The sequence below is a fragment of the Gobio gobio genome, assembly GCF_949357685.1.
Source record: "Gobio gobio genome assembly, chromosome: 18".
NCBI classification, from domain to species: Eukaryota; Metazoa; Chordata; class Actinopteri; order Cypriniformes; family Gobionidae; genus Gobio; species Gobio gobio.
In genome coordinates, this window is record NC_137111.1 from 31646220 (window position 1) to 31669147 (window position 22928).

A 22928-nucleotide genomic window follows, 5' to 3' on the forward strand; every position below is an offset into this window, starting at 1 on the left:
CAAAGAATCTAGTTTGTCCAACTGTGGATTCAATTCATTACAGTAGGCTACTGATCATTTAAATCATTTAAATAAGACACACCCAGTGGACCCATTTTGATGAATAAGTGATTGTCACTATCGACCGTCTGAGATCAAGTCATTGGACATATTGCAGCTCATCCTGAAATCTCTGAAGGTCTCCCTCAAATCTAAATCTTCTGGAGATTCCAGCAGACATTGGCCCTGCCCTTGCTCCTTTAATCGTGCCTTTTTGGTTGTATTGCAGTGCCCCCTGGAATGCAAATATAGATATTCAAATATTGCCTCAGATAAAGGTCTTCTAATCAAAAGCCTTGTAGTCAAAGAGGTTGAGAATCACTGTGGACCACAATATACTTAAATGGTTTTATATACAAAGTTTATTCTTGAAACTCTAGATGTTAGTGATCACATCGTTATCTATATAGCGCTGCTGATTGGTTGCTGTTGCATCAGCAGCTAATGAGTTTGCTGCTCAACATTCAAATACTTGACATTGCTTGCTCTTAGCAGTCTGCAGCCCACACTTTCAGAAACTTTACTTCTTCCCCAGCTCCACCTGTCGATCTGCTACGGGGGTTATTATTTCATGTATGTTACATGTGCAGCAGCATGCCTTACATGCTCACATCGTGTCTGTGAATATACTGGCAGTACAAAGTGCAGTACCAGCAGCAGCAGAGCAGATCTATTCAGCCAAGGCCAAATACATTAACATTGCTATATCCATTACCATGCCAATCTCTCTAAGAGTTTTCATGACAGAACTGTGATTTATTGCTTTACATTATCAGTACATGGCTCTTGCTGTCTAAATAGATGATTCTTGACCAAAATAATTTCCCCTTTTCACTTTTCCCATATACAGAGGTATGGGAAATCATAGCAAATGCATTAGCTCCAAAAAAAATCTGCTTTTGTTTTTCCATGACCTCAAAGGGGTCATAGAGAGAGACATATTATGGCATTTTAGTATCATACTATTATAGTTTTTAAATAATATTTTGAATTCATTTTTATGTTGTCCTTTTTTTGTGGTAATTTTGTTGTATTTGTCATTTTATTAGTTTCAGTTTTTTAAATAGCCCTATGTCTATATCTAGTTTTAATTCATTTTCATTTAAAATCATTCATTTAAATACATTAAATACAAAAATAATAATACAAAAATAACAATGCACATTGTTATTATGGCCTTTTTTACATTTAGTTGAAAATTAGGTAAATGCATAATAGGATATAGCCTAGGCTACCTATAGATTTTTTGGTTACAGCCCTGCTCACATTCTTTCCACATGAAACTATTTAAAGTCTAATTTGATGCATTTTTGTTAATTACTTTACTTACAATGTTAAAAATCCAATACCATTTGCTAAAATAAATAAAATAGTATAGTAAAAAGATATAATGTGCACTGTGCATGATAATATAGGCAGTACACATCAGGTTACATAAACAGTGTGCATAAGCAGAAAGTGAGCATATTTTTTTTCACTGCTATCAGGCTAAAGTTAGCATTTACCCAGATCTCCTACTGCATCTTTAAGTGAAAAGAACGTAACACTAATGCATTTGCCAGATCTCCAGAATGAACCAAACAATGATTCCTCGGTGCATCTTGAGGTACAGGCTAACGATGGATGTCCCCACCCCCACCCCTCCTCCGTACGCGTCTCTGCGGAGCGTGATTGGATTAAAGTCGGTTACCCTTTCCCCTCTAACCCGGTGATGCTGGCTGTTTCCTGCTTCTTCTTCTATCCAACCGCTGTTGCTGGTGATTTCGTGTTAGTTGAGCGCTGTAGCCACAGCGAGACGCAGAACGTGGACGTCAGTGGCTTTTCACGGCACAAACCCCGAGTCAGCCACTGTATTATCCCATCCAAAATCACAGCAATGCGCAGGAAATCTAGGATATTATTATGTTTTGCTGTGCTTTGGGTTCTTGGCATAGCATATTATTTCTATTCGGGGACAACGCTGAGTCGAAAGGTAGGTTGTTCTTTTCGCTGTTTTCTTCATGTTGCATGCTCCCGGATCGGCGCAAATATAAGTTGTTTGGGGAGATTGTTTGGAGACATTTCGTTTGCGGATGAATGAGGAAAATCAGTCACTACGGCGATAGAGAAGACGACCGAGAGAAGCCCGCACGTTTAAATAGCCAAAGTCTATTGAGTGGACTCACAAAGATAGTGTTATCGTTACGTGCTGTGATTTAACTGCCGAGACTATCGAATAACCCGCTTGGTTTAACTGAATTAAAAGCATATGCTGTTATGCGTTTTTTTTTTTTAAAAGGCGCATTTATTCTGAATTCGTTTAAAAGGCTTTGGTTTACGCCGGTTTTCTTTAGAAGCGAGAGGGACGTTTATTTGCTATACAAACATGAGTTACTTGTATGCCTGTAACATACATGATACGTTACTGTTCAAACATTTTCTGCTCATGTTTGTATTTTATGCAAGCTATGAGCAGCTTGTAGGTATTAAGTTTAAGTTACAATTTGTAATTTAAAAAGTAGTGCCAAGGCTAAAATTAATACATGAGTTAGTTCCAGATTATTACACTTGAGAGGTAATATTTATTCTGGAACTTTTTTAACTGGTCGTGGCGACTGATTCCTCTGAGTGACTCGAGTAATTTGAGTAACTGTTAAGTTCAGTGAAAGATTCGTTCAGAACCTTCTGTGACGCTTTCTGCTGTTTCGTCCCTCCAGTAGGTGGCGTCACAATGAAGTATGCTTTTGTTTGTTGCAAGCATGCACTGTAGAAAAAATATGGAAATAAGTGTCCGTGATGTCACCCATAGAATTCTGAAGAGCAGTTTTTGATGTGTAAAGTCGGCCGTTGCCATCTTGTCAGCGCATCTCCACGTGTCACTCCCGGATAACTGAAAATGGGCAAAGATTCGGGACTGGAGCTGAGTTGACATTATGACTGACAGACAGCAGACAAACGGCAATCCACCTGTCTCTCAAAGTGGCCACGCCCACTTAATTATGCAGAACTTTAAAGCTTTATGTAATGTAAACAAATGAGTTATACAAAAATTCACCCCCCTCACAGTTGTCATGAATTAGCTAAATAGGCCGAAACCACAATTTGTACCAGGCTGTAAACATGTTTTTTTTCTGCTGTAAAGTTGGGCATTTTAATATGGCGCTCAATGAGATTCTGCTCCCTTTTGGAGCCTGTCTCTAGCGGCCAGTCGATGAATTGCAGTTTAAGTCACTTGGCTTCAAGAGAAACTGGGGGAGGTTGCCGCTTGGTTGCAAGTCGGTGAATTGTTCGCTATCAAAAAACTCTGAAGCTGAGTGATATTTAGTAAAACAGCGCAGTTGTGAGCACCATTGTTATATTGCTTTTGTACTACAAATAAAAGTTTTTTCTTAGTCGGTTGTGCTGCAAAGTGGTACTTGTATTCATTCGAGTTGAATTGTGAATTTATTTTTAAGCAAATAATTTTACAGTTTGCTACACTTTATTTTTCTAGTTCCGTAGCGACTTATAAATCAGAATAATTGCAAATTACAGGCACTATGTCAATTTCGCCGCTAGAGTTCGCTAATTCAAAGCAGGCATAGTTTGATGACGCCTTCATTTCGCGGAATCATGGGAGTTGTCTTCACCTCTACAGCTGGTGGAAAAGAATCCGACGGGACTCGGGCAGAAATTGTATTCATGGATGAGCTAATGTATTAAAGATTTATTAACATTACTGTAGAATGAAGTAGGGTGGGGCTGAAAGCCGTTGGAGTGGAATGAGGCCGCTTCAGCGATTGCTAATAAGAGAAGTGTGACACATAGCTCTAGAGCAGTGGGGCTTTTATGCTGCAGACGACTGCTTCCACTTCTTCCATTCATGCGTATGTGGGGTAACACGGCACTGTTTTATCATATTAGATGCATTTGAGTAGGGCTGGGCGATAAAACGATAACGATATGTATCGCGATAGACACGTAATCGATATCAATAAAAAATGCGTTCGATAAAACATTCAAATTTTTTTTTTTCCATCGTCGGAAGAAAGCCGAGGTTGCGAAGCAAGTTTGGTTGCATGAACAAAGGCACTCACTCTGTGGTAACCAAGCAACGTAGGGAGTGACAGGGCAACAGCCAATCAGGTAACTGTATCTAGTTTGGATGCGCCTTATCGTTGTCTCGTGTTGGATTCATTCTTCAGTAAAACAGAACCGGCGTGGAGTGATAAGTGGGAAATGAGTGCCGCAGCGAGCGAAGAAATTGTTGATAAAACAGGAAAACAAGTCAGCTCGCCAGTATGGTAGTTTTTGGGCTTTTATAAGTCTGTCCGTCGTCCCCACCAAGACTGGTCAGCGCGAGCCTCCGCTGACAGCACGCGGGCCTCGTTCGTTTGTGCTATTCTTGACTTTGGCTGAATCCGAAATCGCCCCCTAAACCCTCAATCACTATTCCCTACTTTAGTCCACTGATACAGTTCACTTGAAGGTGTGAATGAAAACAAGTGAGCGAATTCGGACAGGCACTGTGTGTACAATGGCTGTACATTTGTTATTGCGGTGCAAAGTGGGATAGAATGAGTGCACTCAATAACGTCCACTATGGTTTTGGACACCACTACAAATGGCTGTCCACCCAAATAATGCCCTATTTAAGGGCATAGGGGGCGATTTTGGATTCAGCCTTTGAAACAACATGTTACAGAGGTAATGTTACTCTGCATCAGTGCCTTATGACAAAGCATCTAAACGTTAACCGTTACAAAGAAATAACGGAGGCACTGCACCTTAATGTTAAGAGATAATTAAGTGTTCATTGTTATTTTTTTAAATTATTTGAGTGTTTTCCATGGTTCTGTTGACATTTCTGCCTTTATAACTGAGGGGATTATAATCAGAGGAAGGTTAAGTTTAAAATAAAAATGTTTAAATGTAAAATATATTTTTCTCCTGGTCATTATTTTAAATGGGTCATAAAACTTATCAATAATTATCGATATCGACCGATATGAAACACTTATATCGTGATACAGTTTTCAGCCAAATCACCCAGCCCTACATTTGAGTGTGTTGAACATTGTTATAATGCCTGTTTTGTGCGTTCGCTCTGCAGCTACTATGAGACACTTGTTGCACTGCAGTAAGCTAGATCAATATTAGGCATGGTAAAACATGGTACTTGCAGTAAATCAAGAAAACATGATTTAAACAATGAGGCTAACTGTGTTGAGCTATATCAATGATTAGTTTTCTGTTGATGAATGTATCAAAACAGTTGCTCACCTCACGTCTAATAAAACGCGTATATATTATATTAAAGCGTCTTTGGTTCCACAGTAGCGCGAGTATGATGTCATTGATAGGCGAAGCTCGGATACGATCTGTGTCCTGGTTAAAATTGCTTGATTTAATTTAAATTGATTTAAACATTCTTGGAAACATTTGGGATAATGTAAGTATGCAAGTCAACAAAATATATAACATTGTTCTAGTGGAGATTTTTATACAAAAATCTTACATACTGTGCCTTTTACAGGAAATAATTTACTTCTGCATTGATAAAAAAGGTGTCTGTCGTATATAAAGTGTGTAATCTTTCAAAATTCAAATTTCATGTATTTACATAAAGTTTTGATCCCTAAAAGCTCCATGTCTGGATTCCATTAATCATCACTTGACAGTGTGTACATGTTGCACTTTTAAGTGAGAGTGGTGTGCCATGAAGCTACACTCTTTAGTAACACACCATCTGTCTCGAAGGATGTTTGCTCAGCTCTCAGGCAAATATTCAGCGTGTGTTCTTCCCTTTAAATTGAGTGACACACACTGTCTTGAGGTTTTGTTGTGTTTCGTGTTTTGTTTCCATAGCCGTCCGTCAGCAGCATTCAGCCAACTCATTTTCTGTTGTGAGTGCATTTGATATTGTGATCAAGGCACAATGAAGGGAATGGACCTCTGTAGATTTGGGAGTTGCTCCCTTTTGGCATTCTGAATGTACGTTACTGAATGTAATGCTATTGTTTGTAGTGTAGCATCGTTCACAATTCATTATTGTCCTGCAGTTGTACTGCATGGCTGAAATGGCGGTTGAACTACCAGTTTCTCTACTGGTTTATTCCAGCTTTTATCAAATAACCCCTATAGTATATGAAGACGGCTGCTTGTGGATCTGTTTTTGAAGCTTCATGTAGTGTAGCATATGCTGGTGGAAGAACAGCTGGTTAGTGCTCCTTCTTCTGGCTCAGGGCACTTCACATTCAATCCCTCTCTTTGTTGAATAGGACATCGATGCTGCTGTTGTGCGCAGCTTATAGTCCTTTATATCCTTAAAATTACACAATGAATTCATTTTATTGAAGAGTTTAAATTGACATGACCTTTGCCTTGTCCTTTTGCATTTGTTTCTGTGAGAACTGTGCTAGTTAGTTACGCAATAGATTTTAAACAGATGTCAAAGATCGTCTCTCCGCGAGGAAATGAGTTCATGCAACCAGCGAGGGTGGACGACCGCCGCGGGACGGTGGTGGGGTTGTACAGATGCTCATCACAGATTCTAGTACCTCAGTTATGCAAGGGTCAGATTCTGAATGTTTTCCTTTTCCGATTGTTTTTTGGAGCCACGGCTGCCCTGGGATGCGGGCGGGATAGGGAAACTGTGGGCTTTTATCTCCACCGAGAAATGCGTTTGATCTGATGTGTGCTCCACAATACAATTATTGACATGCTGATTGTTCTGCCCTTGTTGGCAGGATTACAGTGGCGGTGCTGGGATGGGGCTTTACTCCTTTCACTCACTTGTTCAAATCAAAGCTTGTTAATATCAGGATGAATCAAAGTGCAGGACAGATTCGGTCAGCTCTCACAAAGCTGTGTGCGCCTTCCTTTTTTCTTTGTTTCTCCCTTTGATACCAGAGGAAAATAAGTCATTTGGGTCTGATGACTGTCATACAGATGAACTTTATGCGAGAAATGAAAGCAAAGCAGGGGCCCTCATTTTATGGCGACTAGAGACTGTGAGTTTCTCATTTTCTGATATCGTGGAGATGCCAACGTGCAGTGAATTTTGAGGGCGACCGATGCTAAACACTAGCGAATGCCAGAGCTCAAATAGCGCCTCTGTGCCCCAATCGGTTTTGCGTGGAAGAATATCCTGGACGTTGATATATGAGGTTACGTTTTACTCAACAGAGGGTGAATTGGGTTTTAAATTTGAAGGGCAATATTTGAAAGCTTATTTGACTTTATCTCTTCCATGAGATCCTGTCTGCAAAAACTCTGTCTGCTTCCTTGAAAATATGATGCTTTTGTAGCTCTTTGCCATGGGATGTTTTTCTATACATCTTATCTCCCAGCTGAGCTTCAAAAGACCTCAATATATATTTTTTTGGTTGCTTTTAAGTTGGCAACCGGATTTCACAAGATTATGTTTTGTCAATTTGTTGAATCAGCAGAGTTTAATTCCAGAGGTTGGAATGAATCAGGGCCTTATGTTTTAAACAATGCCATGAACTAGTTACAAACTAACCTGTAAGAGTTCTTCCTGTTTTCACCTTTGATATTAGCTGACAATCGTATATGATCTGAGACGTATTGCTTTTTATGATCTGACCTTTGACAGGAACATGGTTATATATCTATCCATAAAGGAATTTAAAGACACTGAAAGAGACTCCTCTGTAACTTTGGATACAATGGATAACTGTGACCTCAATGGTCAAAGGTCATTGAGCTGCAGAGTTTATGACCATGGAATTCCTCGTTCTCTGTCAACTCTGTTTCTACCAGATGGAGGCAAGGGCTTTAGCTGAAATGGTGTGAGTGAACGGGCACATTTTAAGTGAGTTTTTTAGTTTGTTTGATAAATGCCTGAAATAAGGTCTGTGGTCAATAGAAGCTAAAGATATATTTTCATGTTTTATTCTACGACATAAGATGCATCAGTAAGGCCGCGTGTCCACCAAAGCGTTTTTAGCCAGCTGAAAACGCCTCGCTGTGGGTGCTTGAGAGCGTTTTGGCAGCGCAGCATTTTTTTCAGTTGAGACTCTTTGCTTGTCATGATACGGTATATACGCGGAAGTGTTACTAGCATGGGCGTCGGAACCATTGTATGTGGGTGGGACAAGACCCACCCACTTTTTTACAACCAATGATATTGGACCAACTCACTTTTATTGTCTCTAATTCAGCACGTCTGTTTACCTAACCATAACTGATTAACACTTGTTATTAAACACGTGTTAGATCCTTTATTTCCACTTTTCTAATATTTTCTTAATTGAAAATGAATGCCTTTCCGATCTGATATGTGATGGGAAAAGGGAGTAGAGCGAGTTCGGCACATTCGGATTCGAACCTCGGTAGATTTGCGTCAACTTGATGCCATGCATCTTACCCCTACACTATTGCTAAATGATAAAGTGATTTCCATAATTTTGTCTGGCCCAATCAGACGTTTAGCAAACAATGCAGTATATTTGTACTTAATGTAAATGGCATTTACTCCAGTACATTTTTTTCTGAGAGAGGACCCACCCACATCTTTTTTTTTTTTTGCTTCCGACGACCATGGTTACTAGTATCTAATTTCACCGATAGTTTGTTTCTGTATTGATTCTATATAAAAATCCTGATACAATGTAAAGTATTTGCTCTTGGCTCTTGTTTTAAATAATTTAGTTCCGTTATTATGCTGCTTGTTTTCATCTGTTGACGTTGTAAGCAGAATGTGGAGGTTGGTCGGTGTTGTATTTGTCCCGCCCCTCCTCCACTGTGATTGGACGGCTGGGTGAAAAGTGACAATGAGCGCTGCATTTTACTCAAAGCTGAACATTCTTCAACTCTCGGCGACCAGTAAAAAACGCTGAAAGCTTTTAACTGAAATACTCGCTCAGCACCTCGTAACGTTTGCCGTTCTGCAACTGTGGCACTACCATTGAGAACAATTGAATACGCCAGCCAGCCGCGTGAAAAAACACTTTGGTGGACACACGGCCTAATACCCCACTCATGAGATTTGTCCGAATCTTAGTGGTGGTGACGCAACTGGTGTAGTTCCTTTTAAAATGTTTTGCCTATGGGGGTTGATTTTTAGAATTCCTAAACTTTTGAGGATTATTTTGATGAACGAAATGTGTAAGAGTCATAAATATTTGTTGTTAACAGAACTTATTTCCTGCAATAATCCAAATCCAATCCTATTGGCTTTTTGTCTTTAGACCCTTGGTGCTAAATTTAATTGTATTTTAATGTGCATGCTCATTTCTGCTATATTGTTATGTTTTAGATTTCTAGGTTATTTTATTTGATATCTTTACAATCATGTAGTGCTTCCTTAAAGATATAATATATCCATTTTCACTGTACATTAAAATATTTTGATGCCGAACTGTTTTATTTATTTGGACAAATCCTTTTTGAGTTACAACTCCAAGATATTAAAGTCATTCCTTTTTTTTAAAAATCAAATACAGTACTTTTGTCAGTAAAACATTGCATTAGAGAAGACATGAAGCACAGATTACTTTTGAAGTATTGTCTTGTCCAGAAGATTCAACATTTTTACAGAGGCCTTCGGCATCAGAGATGAATTCTGTAATATTTGGAAAGATAAAGGTCTCTGTGGGGATTTGCAGAAATCCTTTTCAATTCTCCCACAACTGCCTGTTCTGTTAGGGAGTGAGATATGAAAAAAATTAATACATCCCTGCTTACCACTTCAGTCTGTAACCACATTGTCAGAGACAATTTTTCATAATCCCTATTCTTAGAATCATTCTTTATGCATTCATGCTTGATTCTAAACTAGAGGCACTGTTCTTTTTCTCATTAACCAGCACTTTCCTGGTTGTTTTTAGATGATTGAGTCTGTCTGAGTGAACGGTGGAAGAGGAAGGACTATTTGGGTTCCATTTCAGACTCACCCAAAGTCTTGTCAGCACACTGGCCGTGAGCCAGGAGGAAGTGAAACATGAATGGCAAAATCCATAAGAAAATAGAATGGAATATGCACTAGCAAAAGAAAACGGAAAGACTTGCATCTGTGGACACCTTAACTACCAAAGGGTCTACAAATATTACATGTAGAGGTGGAAAATGGCAAGCCTGTTTACCCAAAGGGCCAATGTCTAGGGAAATGTATCTCCAGCTGAATATGTGATTAGAGAAAATCGATTATCCTCTGCAGGGTAGTCATCTTTCTGTGTTTTTCACATTTAGTTCAGTCATCAGTCTTGCATGTCTTTGTGAAATATGTATTAGCAACTGCGAGATGTATATGAGTGCAATGCAAATGAGATGAAATGAGCTTTTGATGTTAAGGGTCATTCATTCTTCAACAGGGTTTAGTTACTGGATATTCCCCTTGTGGCTACCCGGTGACATCATTCTGTGATGTTATCTTTTTATGATTAACACAGTCAGCCGCCTTATTGGTCCATTGAGACCTAGAGACCATAAAGAGAGTGTTTTTCACATTTTGTAGGGATCTTTGGAAACAGTTTGTAAAAAAAGGTCAATGTTTTTGGGGGAAATTTGTTGGTAAATGATTGTTTAGTCGATGTAATTGAAGTGTAGGGGCCATTTAACACCATTTGTTTTTGTTAGACGTACGTTGTGTTTGCGTCAGTTACAGTGTTTCGCACGTCACAACATTATAAAATGTTCATTCAAAAAAAAAAATCTTTAGACCCTGTTAAAATGTCATGTCAGCTATACATTTAAAAAAAAATGTTTCTATTAAAAAGAGTATGAATGCAGCTTGTATGACCTTATATTAATTGAGAGACTTACATTAGTTATACCTTTTATAAACGAATTGCACACAGCAGTCCATTATAATGAATTGGTGAAGGCAAAACGTTGATTAGTAATTGAGAATAAAGGAGTTAAGATATACACTTTCTCTTTTATATTCATGTGTATTTTAACCTAAAGTTTGGTGATTTAAAAAGTCCATGGACACATTATGCGTCAACTACACTTTACATAAATGATTGCCCTTCATCTTTTTACTTTTTAGTACAGTCGTCAAATTAACATTCTTGCAATGTGATAACAAACGTCTCTTTTTATCAGCTGTAGTTTTATCACTCTTCTGCTCCGTCATCTCCAAGACATAACAAAAACGGAGTGCTTGTTCATGATAAGCACTTACTGGCTCAAGCTTTTTGAGATATCTGTCGTGAAATTAGTTTAGACATGTTTTTAAGCCTAGTTTCCCACCAGGCAATCTTAGTCTGGAAAGTAGAGGGTATGGCGCTCGTGAAGGGAATATCTGTATTCTCTGAAGGCAGATGGAACTCATAATTTTCTTGCATATGCAACCAATACCACAGCAGAGAGTTTAGCCTTGGGTTAAAAAAAACATTCTGAAGATCTTTGTCCAGTGGTGCCAGGTGGGCCGTATATGAACTGGGTACATCTTCAAATGATCTTTCAGATGGGTAGACGGTAACCGTCTAACTTAAAGATCTATTTTAAGATCATGATATAATTGACTGTGGCTGTTTAGAAGAGCAACATAATCCCCCTCCATCCTTTTGAAATAGAGATGAATATCAAATGCAGTGAAGTGTGTCTCATTGTTCCCAGTGTTCAAGCCTAAAGGCAGCTCTCTCATAGCTAGAATGTGAGGAGGACTTCAAAAGACCCATGAAAAATTAACCACAACATTTTTAGTTAATTGTTTAATTTAAAATCAGGGAAACGATTTGATTTAGAGGCGTTTTATTTGGTGTCATTGTTAGGGATTCAAAATATATCTGCACCCTATCGGTTATTGATTTATGTGAAATATTTATATTTATTGTTTAATTTATCAGTAGTGGTTGATATTCAATAGAGTATTTATTGGTTACTGCTTATTTCAATATTTAAAGTCCTCCTGTAGTCAATCATGTTATCCCTTAAAACTCATCTTTGATCACCAAAGGGAAATGTTTAAATGTTTTTTGTTCCTGGGTTTTTTCTCCCCATGCCTTTTTAAAATAGCTTGAATGTAATCCTTTCTTCATTTAGTATACGTGGCCCATGGATATGCAAATTAGCCCCACCTCCATTTACTCAAACAAGATCAGAATACCTGATCCTCTTAGCCAAGTTTACTGTAGAAAACGCTGCACAATGACACGTGGAAATACTGGTTTAATTCAGCCATATTTGAACCAGACACTGATTCAAAAGAAGTGAATTATACAGGCTCTACAAGTCGATGTATCAGAATGGTAATTTGTTTTATGTATCGCTCTCTACAAAGTCAGACACACAACGTTAATTGATATGTTTAGTCTTTTGCTTGACTACATTATCAAAAAGCTAATAAGGTGTTGCTAATGTTAAACAAACAATGTTCCCTTTTGCACTTTCAGTTTTTATTTTTAAAAATCAGCAACCTTAGAAACGCTTTGAACATCAGAGAATGGCATACAGTTCATCATAACATTGTAATATACATAATAATTCACCAGCTATATTGCTAATTGTACCTGAGTATATGTATGTATGTATGTGTATATATTAGGGATGGGTCGCGATTTTCGAATATTCGATTAGTTATTTAATTATAGAATATCGAATAGTATGTGCGATTATCGTCCAAAAAAATCCCCATGTTGTCGGTGCTGATGTGGTGCTGACGCGTTCATGTAACCAGAGGCGCTGCCAATAACGCTCCTAAAAGCTGCCAGTCAGCTCTCAGGGTGTTTTATACTGGACACGTTTGCTGCGGTCCGAGTCTGATTGTTCCCTCCGCCTCCGCAGTGTTGGTCTGGTTTCACACTCAACTTGAACCCTGGTGCGTTTGCGTTCATCTTACGTCATCACAAACGTGCACGGGCGTGATAGAAAACAGAACGCGGGTCAATATATTGGGCTTTTTTAAATTAATTTGGTGCTATTATGTGCAGCTGAGTAAACGACACTTGGGTTTACCGTATGTGTGTCGCTTGAAGGCGGCTTTGCTGCTTGCAAACAGACTCTTTTGAGGAGACGGAAAATTATATATAATTTTTTCCTTTTATAAATATCAACAGAAAAATATACTGGGATAACCTGGCTTCTCTTGAGACACCTCTGCTTCGCATCATAGTAATGATATGCTAAAGCCCGCCCGCACGTTGATAGGATTAGTTTCAACATATTTGAGACATAGAGATCAACTGCGATTTCAAACTGCTTTTTTGAGTCTTTGGTTCACTGCAGTTTTAAGGAGAAAATACTCAGCAATGGTATTGACTTATGAATTTTTCTCATGATTCATCTTAAAGCATATTAAAAACACCACATAGACATATAAACAACATTAAAAACTTTTTTTCACCACACGGGGTCTTTAAATTACGTTTGCCATCATCTATCATTAAAGGGATATTGTGATAATGATGTGTTTGTACCTTTTTGTTCAATAAATAATCTTTGAAATATGTAAACTCTATATTACACACTATAATACCAAACTAACCTTTAAATAAATTATGTATATGTGTATTTTGCTTAACCTATTTGTTGTCATTTTGAATGACAATGCTTTACAGTGCAATTGAGTTTTTCCTCACAGTCACTGTTCATGGAAACCAGTAACACATCCTGAGATTGAAATTCCGCTTTGTGGCTACGGCAGACACATCTGCTCTGTCAGCTTGTGTTTGAAATCTCATAGCATGTTTCCCACATAGATTAAACAAAGATCGTCTATGAGCGGCGAGCGGTCAGAGTTGTTTAGACGATGTGTAAGGGCCCGGTTCTTCATGTATCGAGACATATACACTAATAGGAAAACACTGAGAATAATGCCAGATGCCATGAACGTGTTGAAGATGAGGGTTTTCCTAGCCAAGTACTTCCAGGCTGTTTGCCGCCTCTGCATCTCCGTGACCAACAGACCAATGAAATTACAGCCATATAATGTTAATGATCTTGGGTTTTTGAATAGCCTCCAGTGATGTATCATCATATCAGTGAAAGATTTTGCGTAGCTGCTGATTAAAAGCTATTTTTGTGCCACGGGAAGCTATGGACACACCTTGCACGGAAAATGCACTGAAATACACAACCCTAAAGTAAACACCTCTGTATTTCTCCTCACAAAAATTAATTCCGTCATTGTGCTCAAGATATTTAAGGTTTTCTAATCCAGTAACGCATGCTGCACAATATCAGAAAAGCATATGATATTTATTTTAGAATATTCAACCAGTGGAAAAACTACATCAGAGCGACGCCAACTATGTGACTGGTGAGCTGGTAGAAGTTATTCTCACCAGATGTTTGGTCTGTTTAACAACTTAACTGCCAGCCGGTGTTCAATTTATTTGCTTCACATCTTCATTTCGGCCTACGGAGCATGCAGTCGAAGAGCACCAGAAACACTCTGACTGACAGAAATCAACTGCAGTGGGGGACTTGATTCACTGAAGACGAGCTAGTTTTGTCAGCTTGTACGTGGCTCTTGGAGCCTGATTGAAAGCATTTATCGAGAATGGCTATCCTTTTTTCAGAGCAATCCCTCAACTTGTTCAGTGTGAGATGGAGAGCAACCACGTGCCTGCTCGGATGCAGTGTATAACTAATGTGATGTTTGAACTAAATTGCCTTTACTGATGCCACAATGTATAATTTAACCCATACAATTTAGTCTGAAATTCTTCTGCACCAAACTAAATCAAGAATGCAACAGTGTAATCATTCTCGTGGCTTTGTAAAAGCACACAGAAGCATCTACAATTACATGCTAATTAACATGCAGTGGAGGGCAGACGGTGCTCAGGAACTGCTGACTGCGGTCCCTTGTCTTTCAGCCTGATGTTACCTTTCATGCATATGCAACCACAGACTGTCATTTCAAAGACGGAAGATGAGAACTTTTTGAGGTGTTTTTTTTTTCTTTTTCTTCTTTTTATGTTTTCCTATATCCTCTGAAGGGTAATTTAATTGTTGAACTATTTCCTTTTAACCATGAAACGCCTGTAAGTGCGTTTACGTACAAAATCCGAACACTGGGGATCATACACTAGCAAACTTTGTAAATGTTTACTGAGAAAAATTGGGCATCGAACAAGCTAATAAACAACTGAGGGTCACACACAGACTTTCAGGTCGTTGCAAAAAAAACAAACTCGCACCGAAACATGCAACTCGTTGCTAGGAGATGCATGAAATATGACAGTATGTGCTCTAAAATTGGCTCTAATATCAAACATGTTTGAAACAGTGGATGCAGTTTGTTTTTCCGGAGCAGCAACGGAGTTCTGCAAGTGTGTTTGTTTGTTCCCGGTCATGAGTCGAAACCGCAGGTGGTGAGTGAAACTGCATCGTGTGTGTGTGTGAGTGTGTGACTCTTTAGCCCCGCCCACTGCACGCCTCCGCAAGCTCTGCTGTTTTCGGAAAGAATTGGTACCGCGTATCTGTCTTTTATAAATATGATCAAACTAAAGACGCTTCGGAGATATGAAGGATGCAATACTACTCTATAGGTACTCAAGATTAACATGAGATTGGCAGAAACTGTGTGTTATATACTTTTTAAAAATGAAACAAAAAACATATACATGGATTAATCGTTCACAATAAGATCAAAAACATTCGTTTAGAAACTAGGGTGAATTACTATTTCATGCTGACTTTAAAGGTGCACTATGCAAGATGAAAAAAAGAAAAAAGTATATACTCGTACAAAAATAATGCTTCTCAATCATTACTTAAGGTTCACTATAAGTGTGTAGTGGTGTTTGTAACTAGATACACTGTCCCATGCTTGTATTTTCTTATTTTCTTCTTGAATTGCTGTGCTTGGGGCGTTTCTGGGCTGGAATCTTTGGCCAGTGGATGTGTCGCCCCAGCCAATAATGGTGGCCATCATTGTATCTGAAGCTCCACCAAGTTGTCGTGTCTCGACAAAAACCAGTCCGCTAATGTTGATATTGCCTTTTTGACTGCTATCTGTAATTCGACAGATTACTAGGCATTGTAATTACATTTTTATGATGACACGTATTGTTTATTTGTGAGCTAGAATGAAGATGGCTACATTCGCTAACAAATTACAGCCAGTCATCTAACTATTAGTGGAACTGCTCTTCATGATAAACACAATATTTGAAAATGTTTGTAAAATGGCTCATCACTCATCTTTCTGCCGGTGGTTTGGTTGGGTTGTGTGTGTTGTACAACTTATATCAGAGGAGAGGTGTTGGTCCTGTCCTTGAGGAGGGGCCAAGTTTGAATGTTGTTTGCAAACAGTAGTTGAAAATCCTGCATAGAGAATGTAGGTTTATTATGACTTTGTATGTAAATGTACCCTGTGTCCTTTCACTAATAAATGTTTTGACCATGAGCTGAAAGTTTGTAAATTAGGCAGACTTATTAGACCGGTTTCCATGGGTCTCATTTAAATGAGCAGGCTCTCATTTGGATATCTTGTTCGGGGCAATGCCAGCTTTGCTTTTAGGGAGGTGTGGCATCCGGCAGAGATTCACTGCTTATCTAATTATTTGCAGGCACATCCTGAGCCTCTGCCAGGTCTGTGGCTTCCATGAATGCTCCGCATGCATCTTCATTAACATTACAGACCAACCAATAAACCATTTGGCTTGTTCTTGCTGCGCTGTCTTTTTTCACCCTCACTGTGCCCGAGGGCTCTGACTGTCCCTCATACCTGTCCTGTTTGGTTAATTTTAATTTACATACCTTTTTTAATGAAAGGTGAACATCTGTGCTGTGAATCATCCCACCTGGTCCAGATCAGTGAAGGACACAAGCTGAGACAAAGAAAATAAGTTCTCTATTGCTTTTGAATTTAAAGCCCTTGATGTGTGGTGGAGGTTTTTCAAAATTCAGTGTTCTCTTATTAAAAAAAAAAAAAAAGCCAAAATACAGATAAGACTGTGTGCTTTCACACTGGCAGTGTGGAAATGTGAAAGCTGTCATGCAGACTCGGGAACGCACTGGGGTACCCAATGAATGGCTTGCAATCTGCTCTCTCCTAAAAAGAGTCCGATTGCAAGCAGCAGAAAGCCGCATTCATGCAACACCTATACAGTAAACCCAAGTGTCAAAATGATATTGTAAGATGAACGCAAACACACCAGGGTTCGATAGAATCAAGTTGAGTGTGAAACCAGACCAACGCTACAATGGCACTTACAATGGTAGTAAATGGTGGCAGTAGTTTTAGGATAAGTGTGTGTGGATATATGCTATCCGTCGGATCTTTCATATTTATTTTAATTCTAATATTTAAAGTATATATTGTTAGATCACTCTCTTGTCAAAAGATATCGGTTTCGTCTAGTGTGCAAACCAGCAAAACCTGTCAACAGAAAGTCTTGCCTGGTACCTCAAGACTCTATTAAAAGCCTTCTATCAGCCTGAGAGTTTGACTGAGAAAGCCAAGGATCAGCAGAAGCAGGAGACGAAGTCATAATAATAAAAGGGCAGAGTTTATTAAATAATCTTATTTGTGCATGTCTCAATGCTCTGACTTCGTCTGTCCAGTACAATTCCAACAAGTGTTATTATACCAAGGGAAAAACAATGGAAAATTACTGCTTCACAGCATCGTCCTTTGACGTTAAAAACCTTGAAATGGAGACGTTCTCTTATCTCCTACTTGTGAAGACAAACTTCCCTTTAGACCACACAATCATAGGATTAAACAATGGAAAATAAATGAGTAATATAAAAAACATAAACGACAAATGAATTATTTCAATTATATATGATGTAAATAAACAAAATGAATAAATTATAAATTATATAATCTAATAATAATATGAATATGAATAAATTAATAACTATACAAATGACTAATGATTATAATTATAAATGTATGTTTGATCACAGGTTGCTATTGAAAATCTTCAGATCATTCAGTATCTATTGATTAAACTATTGGTAACTTCTGGTTGCAGGGTTCTCAGACTTCCCACATTCCTGGAAATCTTGTCAGGGGATTTAAAAATGAACAACTTTTATTGCTTTAGTGAAGTTTTTTGTTTCCAATTTTGTGAAATGATTATTCACCTCAATTTTTTTTTATAATATACTAAATACAAGTGCAATCGTACAAAGTAATGCATTGAAAATCATGAAAATGCATTGGTCTAACGGTTTGGGCACCATGTCATATCTTCTTTTTATATATATGTGTTTCCTGTAGCCTGACAAGCCAGACCCACATCAAGATGTTGGGTCTGGAAACTCACCATTGACAGGGCTCAATCCGAGGGGCGGGATAAACGGTTGGATAAACGGTTGTCTTTCAAATTTCCTCTGCACGCAATTGGATAGCACCATGAGCGCCACAACCAACCAGAGCAAAGAAGAAGGTGAAGCCGAGCTAACGTTATTTGATAGACTTTCGCCGTATCCGGTCGACAAAACTTCGAACATATCTTCTTTTCTTAAGAATAACTTCAGTGCCGTTCTTTTCTCAAAGAAAAGCTTAACTCCAAGTCTTCCAGAGTCGCGGCCAAAGCCGATTCAAAAGACCGCTGTTCGTCAGCTTCTTTGTTTACGAGTAGCACGCAGAACCTCCGCAACTCTGCCGTGACGTGCCGTCATTATGTTAAGCCCGCCCACTGACTCTACACACGCTGTGATTGGCCTGACCAGAGTTTGTTTTTTCCAGCTCTCAGGTCTACCAAGAGTTGCTAGACTACACTTGTGGCAAAATAAATTTTCTGCCGCTAGGGTGCATCTAGATTTCTAGGCTATGTTTCCAGTGCATCAACAGAGGAATATTGTCACATTTGGTGTCAGGTGAAGGTGTAGTAGACCTTTTAGTTTAAACTTGTTACTGGGTGGTTTCCATTGTCAGACATTGTGAATGTGCCCAGTCAGATAACGAAGGGAATTGTGTTTGTTCTTTTGCTTATTCAAGACAAACAACTTTTTCGGATTGCTTCACCTCCCTTCTTGGTAACTTTGCACTGACGCTGTGTCATTTCTGGGTTTACAGGCTTTACTATAATGTAATGTAATGTAATGACAATGAAATTGCAAGTAATTGTACACCAGACAAGGTTATGGAAACAATTCAGTCATGGTGCCCGGTTTTAATATTTAAGTTAATTATGCTCTACTTGTTTTAGTGGCTAATAATGTGTCTTTTAACTTTTATTGATTAGCTTTTAGTTTTATTGTAACAGCAGTTTTTGTTTTTGTCAAAAAACTAAGCGATATGTCAATTATTTATAATTTCCATTACTCCATAAGCGCTGTCAATAGAGCTTAACTTGTACTGAACCCGGAACATTCATTTGAATGATTTTATAAGCAAATGGGTGCTTTGCATGTTGATGTATCATAGTAGTAGTTTTATGCTTTTGCAGTATCATTCTTGCAGTAAGAAAAGTAAGTAAATAAAACTTAATTGTCATTGTTTAACCAATGAAATGTACTCCTTTTGTTAGTGCTGTAATTAGCTTTGCTAATGAAGCCTTAGCACGCTTGGACAGATGGGTGAAGGACGACGGGCCTGGTGAACTGATCTCGGCAGCCTCTAGATTGACATGCTGGGCCTGCAGGGCAGCCAATTTGCACTTGTCTCCATATACAAAGTGACGGCTTCTGGACGCCCAGTGCAGATTTGCAGTCGACAGCTTCTCACCTTTTGACGTAGCAGTTCGCTGGCATGTCAGTGAGAGGTAGTCTAATTCTCTGACAGGATGCCTGATTTTGTTTGGCATAATTTTACTCTCTGCATAACAGGTTTCATTTGTCTTGATAGAGGGTGAAAAATAGTTCTGGTGCCACTACACTCACGGGGAGATTGGCAAGAACTCCTTCTCCTCTGTCTCCTTCATTTTCACAAGCATCTTAAAAAGACAGTTCAGTCAAAAATGAAAATTATTTAATTTTCATTATTTACTGAGCCTTGTCATTCCAAACCTGTATATTTTTCTTTCTTCTACAGAGGAGATATTTTACTGTTATTGTCCATAGAATGAAACTCAATGTGGTTCAAAATAACATAGCACCCACTGACTTTTATTTTAAGGGGGAAAAAGATAAAAAAAAATTAAATATCAAAAAAGTAATACCTGTTTGGAAAGACATGAGGCTGAGTAAATTGTGAACTGTCCCTTTTAAGATCTTTTATCCTGAGACTTTATAAGGCAAATCTCACACAAAACAACTGATTCCATTGTACAGATCGGCACTGCCGTTATTTTATTGTACTAAAAAACACTCTGAATGTCATTTGCTTTTATGTCTGTGAAGGAGATGTCAACGCACCTCTTTTATTGACAGAGTCCATAGAGGAAAATATAGGTGACAGTTCAGGCAAAACAGATTTCCTTGCTAATATTGTACATCCACCATACTTTTTTTTTTTTTTTTTTTTTTTTTTTTTGCGGTTTATTCAGAATTGATATGGTTTGTATGCAATGCACCTTTAGTGATCTTCCTTGAATGCAAAATATCTAAAGCTACCAGTAGAAATTTGTCATGTCACTTCTTTGCTAAAATGAAACCTCTAGGGTGAAATGCATAACATAACCTCGGTGTGAGAGAGCTAACTGCCTCGCAAATTCGACCGCGCTCAAACACCATCAGGCCAAGGACAACATTCAGCCTCTCGGTTCAAACTGTTGTTGTCACAAATTTAGATTAAGAAAAAAAAACCGAAATCCCTGGAGCCAGTCATGAGTTTTTTTCCTTTATAACCAAATTTGATTATTCACTTTCGAAAAAATGCTCACATCTGCAGAATAATTACTTTCCCTGATTTGACATGCAAATAATTGTTTAGGAATGGACAAATAGCTCAGTTCAGTTAGAGGCTGTTATGTTTTCTCCATATACTGATTTATTATTTGGGGATGTTATTTGAAGAAGAATTACTTTGTGAAGAGGGAGAGTTCCATGCAGTCAGATATTGAACGGATAAGCCAATAATTGACAACAGATTCACTGAACATATGATCTTGCTTTTTAGGCGTTTCTTATGCGCCAATTATGTCAAGGAACTTTTGGAGTTTTACAGAATCTCTTATGGTTGTTATTTACATGACACCGTTAGGGCAGTAAGTAATCATCGTAGTTGAGTCTATTAATTGTTTTTAGAGTCATATAACCTGTCACTAGTAATAGACAATATATTGGCCAGGCTCATCAGTTGGCTTGTATTTGTCCATTTTCATTAACAGGATTGGTTGATGATAACTGTTCTTGCATGGTTGGTGAATGGAAGTCTGTTTGGTAAAGATGTATATCTTTTGAGATAAGATATGAAATAAAATAAAAATCTAATTCATGAATGTACTTTAATATTGCAAGTGTAAAAAAAAATTTACAGTAAAAAACTGGTTGCTGTGGTTGCCGGAACTTTACTGTAAGAAATACGGTAGCAACATTCTAGGTTTTACAGATTTAAGTTAGATTTACAGTAAATAACCATATTTCATTAACTAAAATGTTAAATTACCAACCTATTGAAATACTAATATCTGTTATGTACCTTTGATATATACTGACAACCACCAATCACATGATGATCAAAGCTCATCACAAGCAATACTAATATATAGAAGGTGCACAGTGTCATTCACGCAAACACTAAACACCATCATGGTAACACAATGTTGTTTAACAAAATTAAGTGTAACATAAAACCCTAATGTACATAACTGATCAGAAAAACTAAGAAGGAACTGTTATTTCAATGAAAATGTATCAAATGTGAAGTGTCACACAGGGAATTCTGGGAATGTCAATTTACGTTTTTTTTTTCACTTCCAAAAACTGTAAATGTAATGGTATTTTACTGTAAAATTACATTAAATGTAAGGTTAGATCTATTACAGTTATTCACCGTATATAGTACAGAAACTTTTTGTTAACCAGTTAACTGCTTTTAACCGTAGCATTTTTACAGTCTTTTACTGTTAAAATCATGATAATTTTTGAAACAGTCTGAACACTGATTTATTTAATATCTAGGTATCATCTGGCTTCAATCACTGAAAACCAGGACCTACTCTTTAAAGTTTCTGTAATGCCTTAAGGATCCATAATGGACTTTCCTTGATAATTTCACTGAGATTTTATTTGTTTTCCCATTATCTCCACTTAAGGGACATTTCAAAAATACTTTAAAGTGAAAAACACTCCATTAATCACCAAGGAGATACAGATTTCTTGTAAGAAACATTATCTACTGCCAAAAGAATGAAACCGTAAGCCATGGAGAATTACTGTTTTTGTGTGAAGCATTTCCTTCCACATAGAAGCTCATGATAAGGAAACAATGCTAAACGATGATGTCATAATCAAAATGCCAAGCTTTCCTAAATTTCACCATAGAAATCTGATATAAAGAAAAAACATAAAGGTGCTGTCTTTTGAAGAGATGGTTTGTGGTTAAAGTTGCAAAGCGGAGGAAGTTAGCAAAACTGTGAAATGTCTTATAACATCTTTTAACATGAAAAAAAAGGTCTCAATTATGGCATTGTTTTTTTTGTGGCACTAACGTTTATATTACTTATAACATTATAATAACATTATAAGGAAGTTTGTATGTAAAGTTTAAAGTTTGTGATTTTTACATTTCAGGTCATTTCCATATTAGTTTGTTGACAATGTTTAGGGTCTGACATTCTAAAATATGCTTTTGGTATTGACAATTTTACGATTCGATTCACAGGCTTTCGATTCAATATCGATTGTTTTTCCAAGGAAAGAAAAAACTAATGCTGTAAACTATACATGGGATGGGAGGTATTACATTACTATTATATTGAAGGTTAAAATGAACTGATCTGTATACGAACACTTAAATTACACTAAAGGAAGTTTTAATAATAATAAAGTTATAATGATAACTTTACAGTTGCATGATTATATTTGTACTCCAATTTGAATTTGAAATATAAAAATTTAAATGGTTGCTGTCATAACCTGATGGATTTATTCAAACATTTAAAAAATGTTTA

The 22928-nt window shown here is 37.7% G+C and overlaps 1 protein-coding gene across 1 annotated transcript in view; it reads left to right on the top strand.

Moving 5' to 3' along the window:
- The first annotated feature begins 1783 nt into the window (after positions 1–1783).
- The window catches only part of galnt2 (UDP-N-acetyl-alpha-D-galactosamine:polypeptide N-acetylgalactosaminyltransferase 2), a 146762-nt gene continuing 125617 nt past the window's right edge, over positions 1784–22928 (top strand). Inside the window, exon 1 of the mRNA XM_079843437.1 lies at positions 1784–2011. Within this exon, the coding sequence (XP_079699563.1) occupies positions 1916–2011 (96 nt within the window). The 5' untranslated portion in view covers positions 1784–1915. The remainder of the gene's footprint in view (positions 2012–22928) is intronic.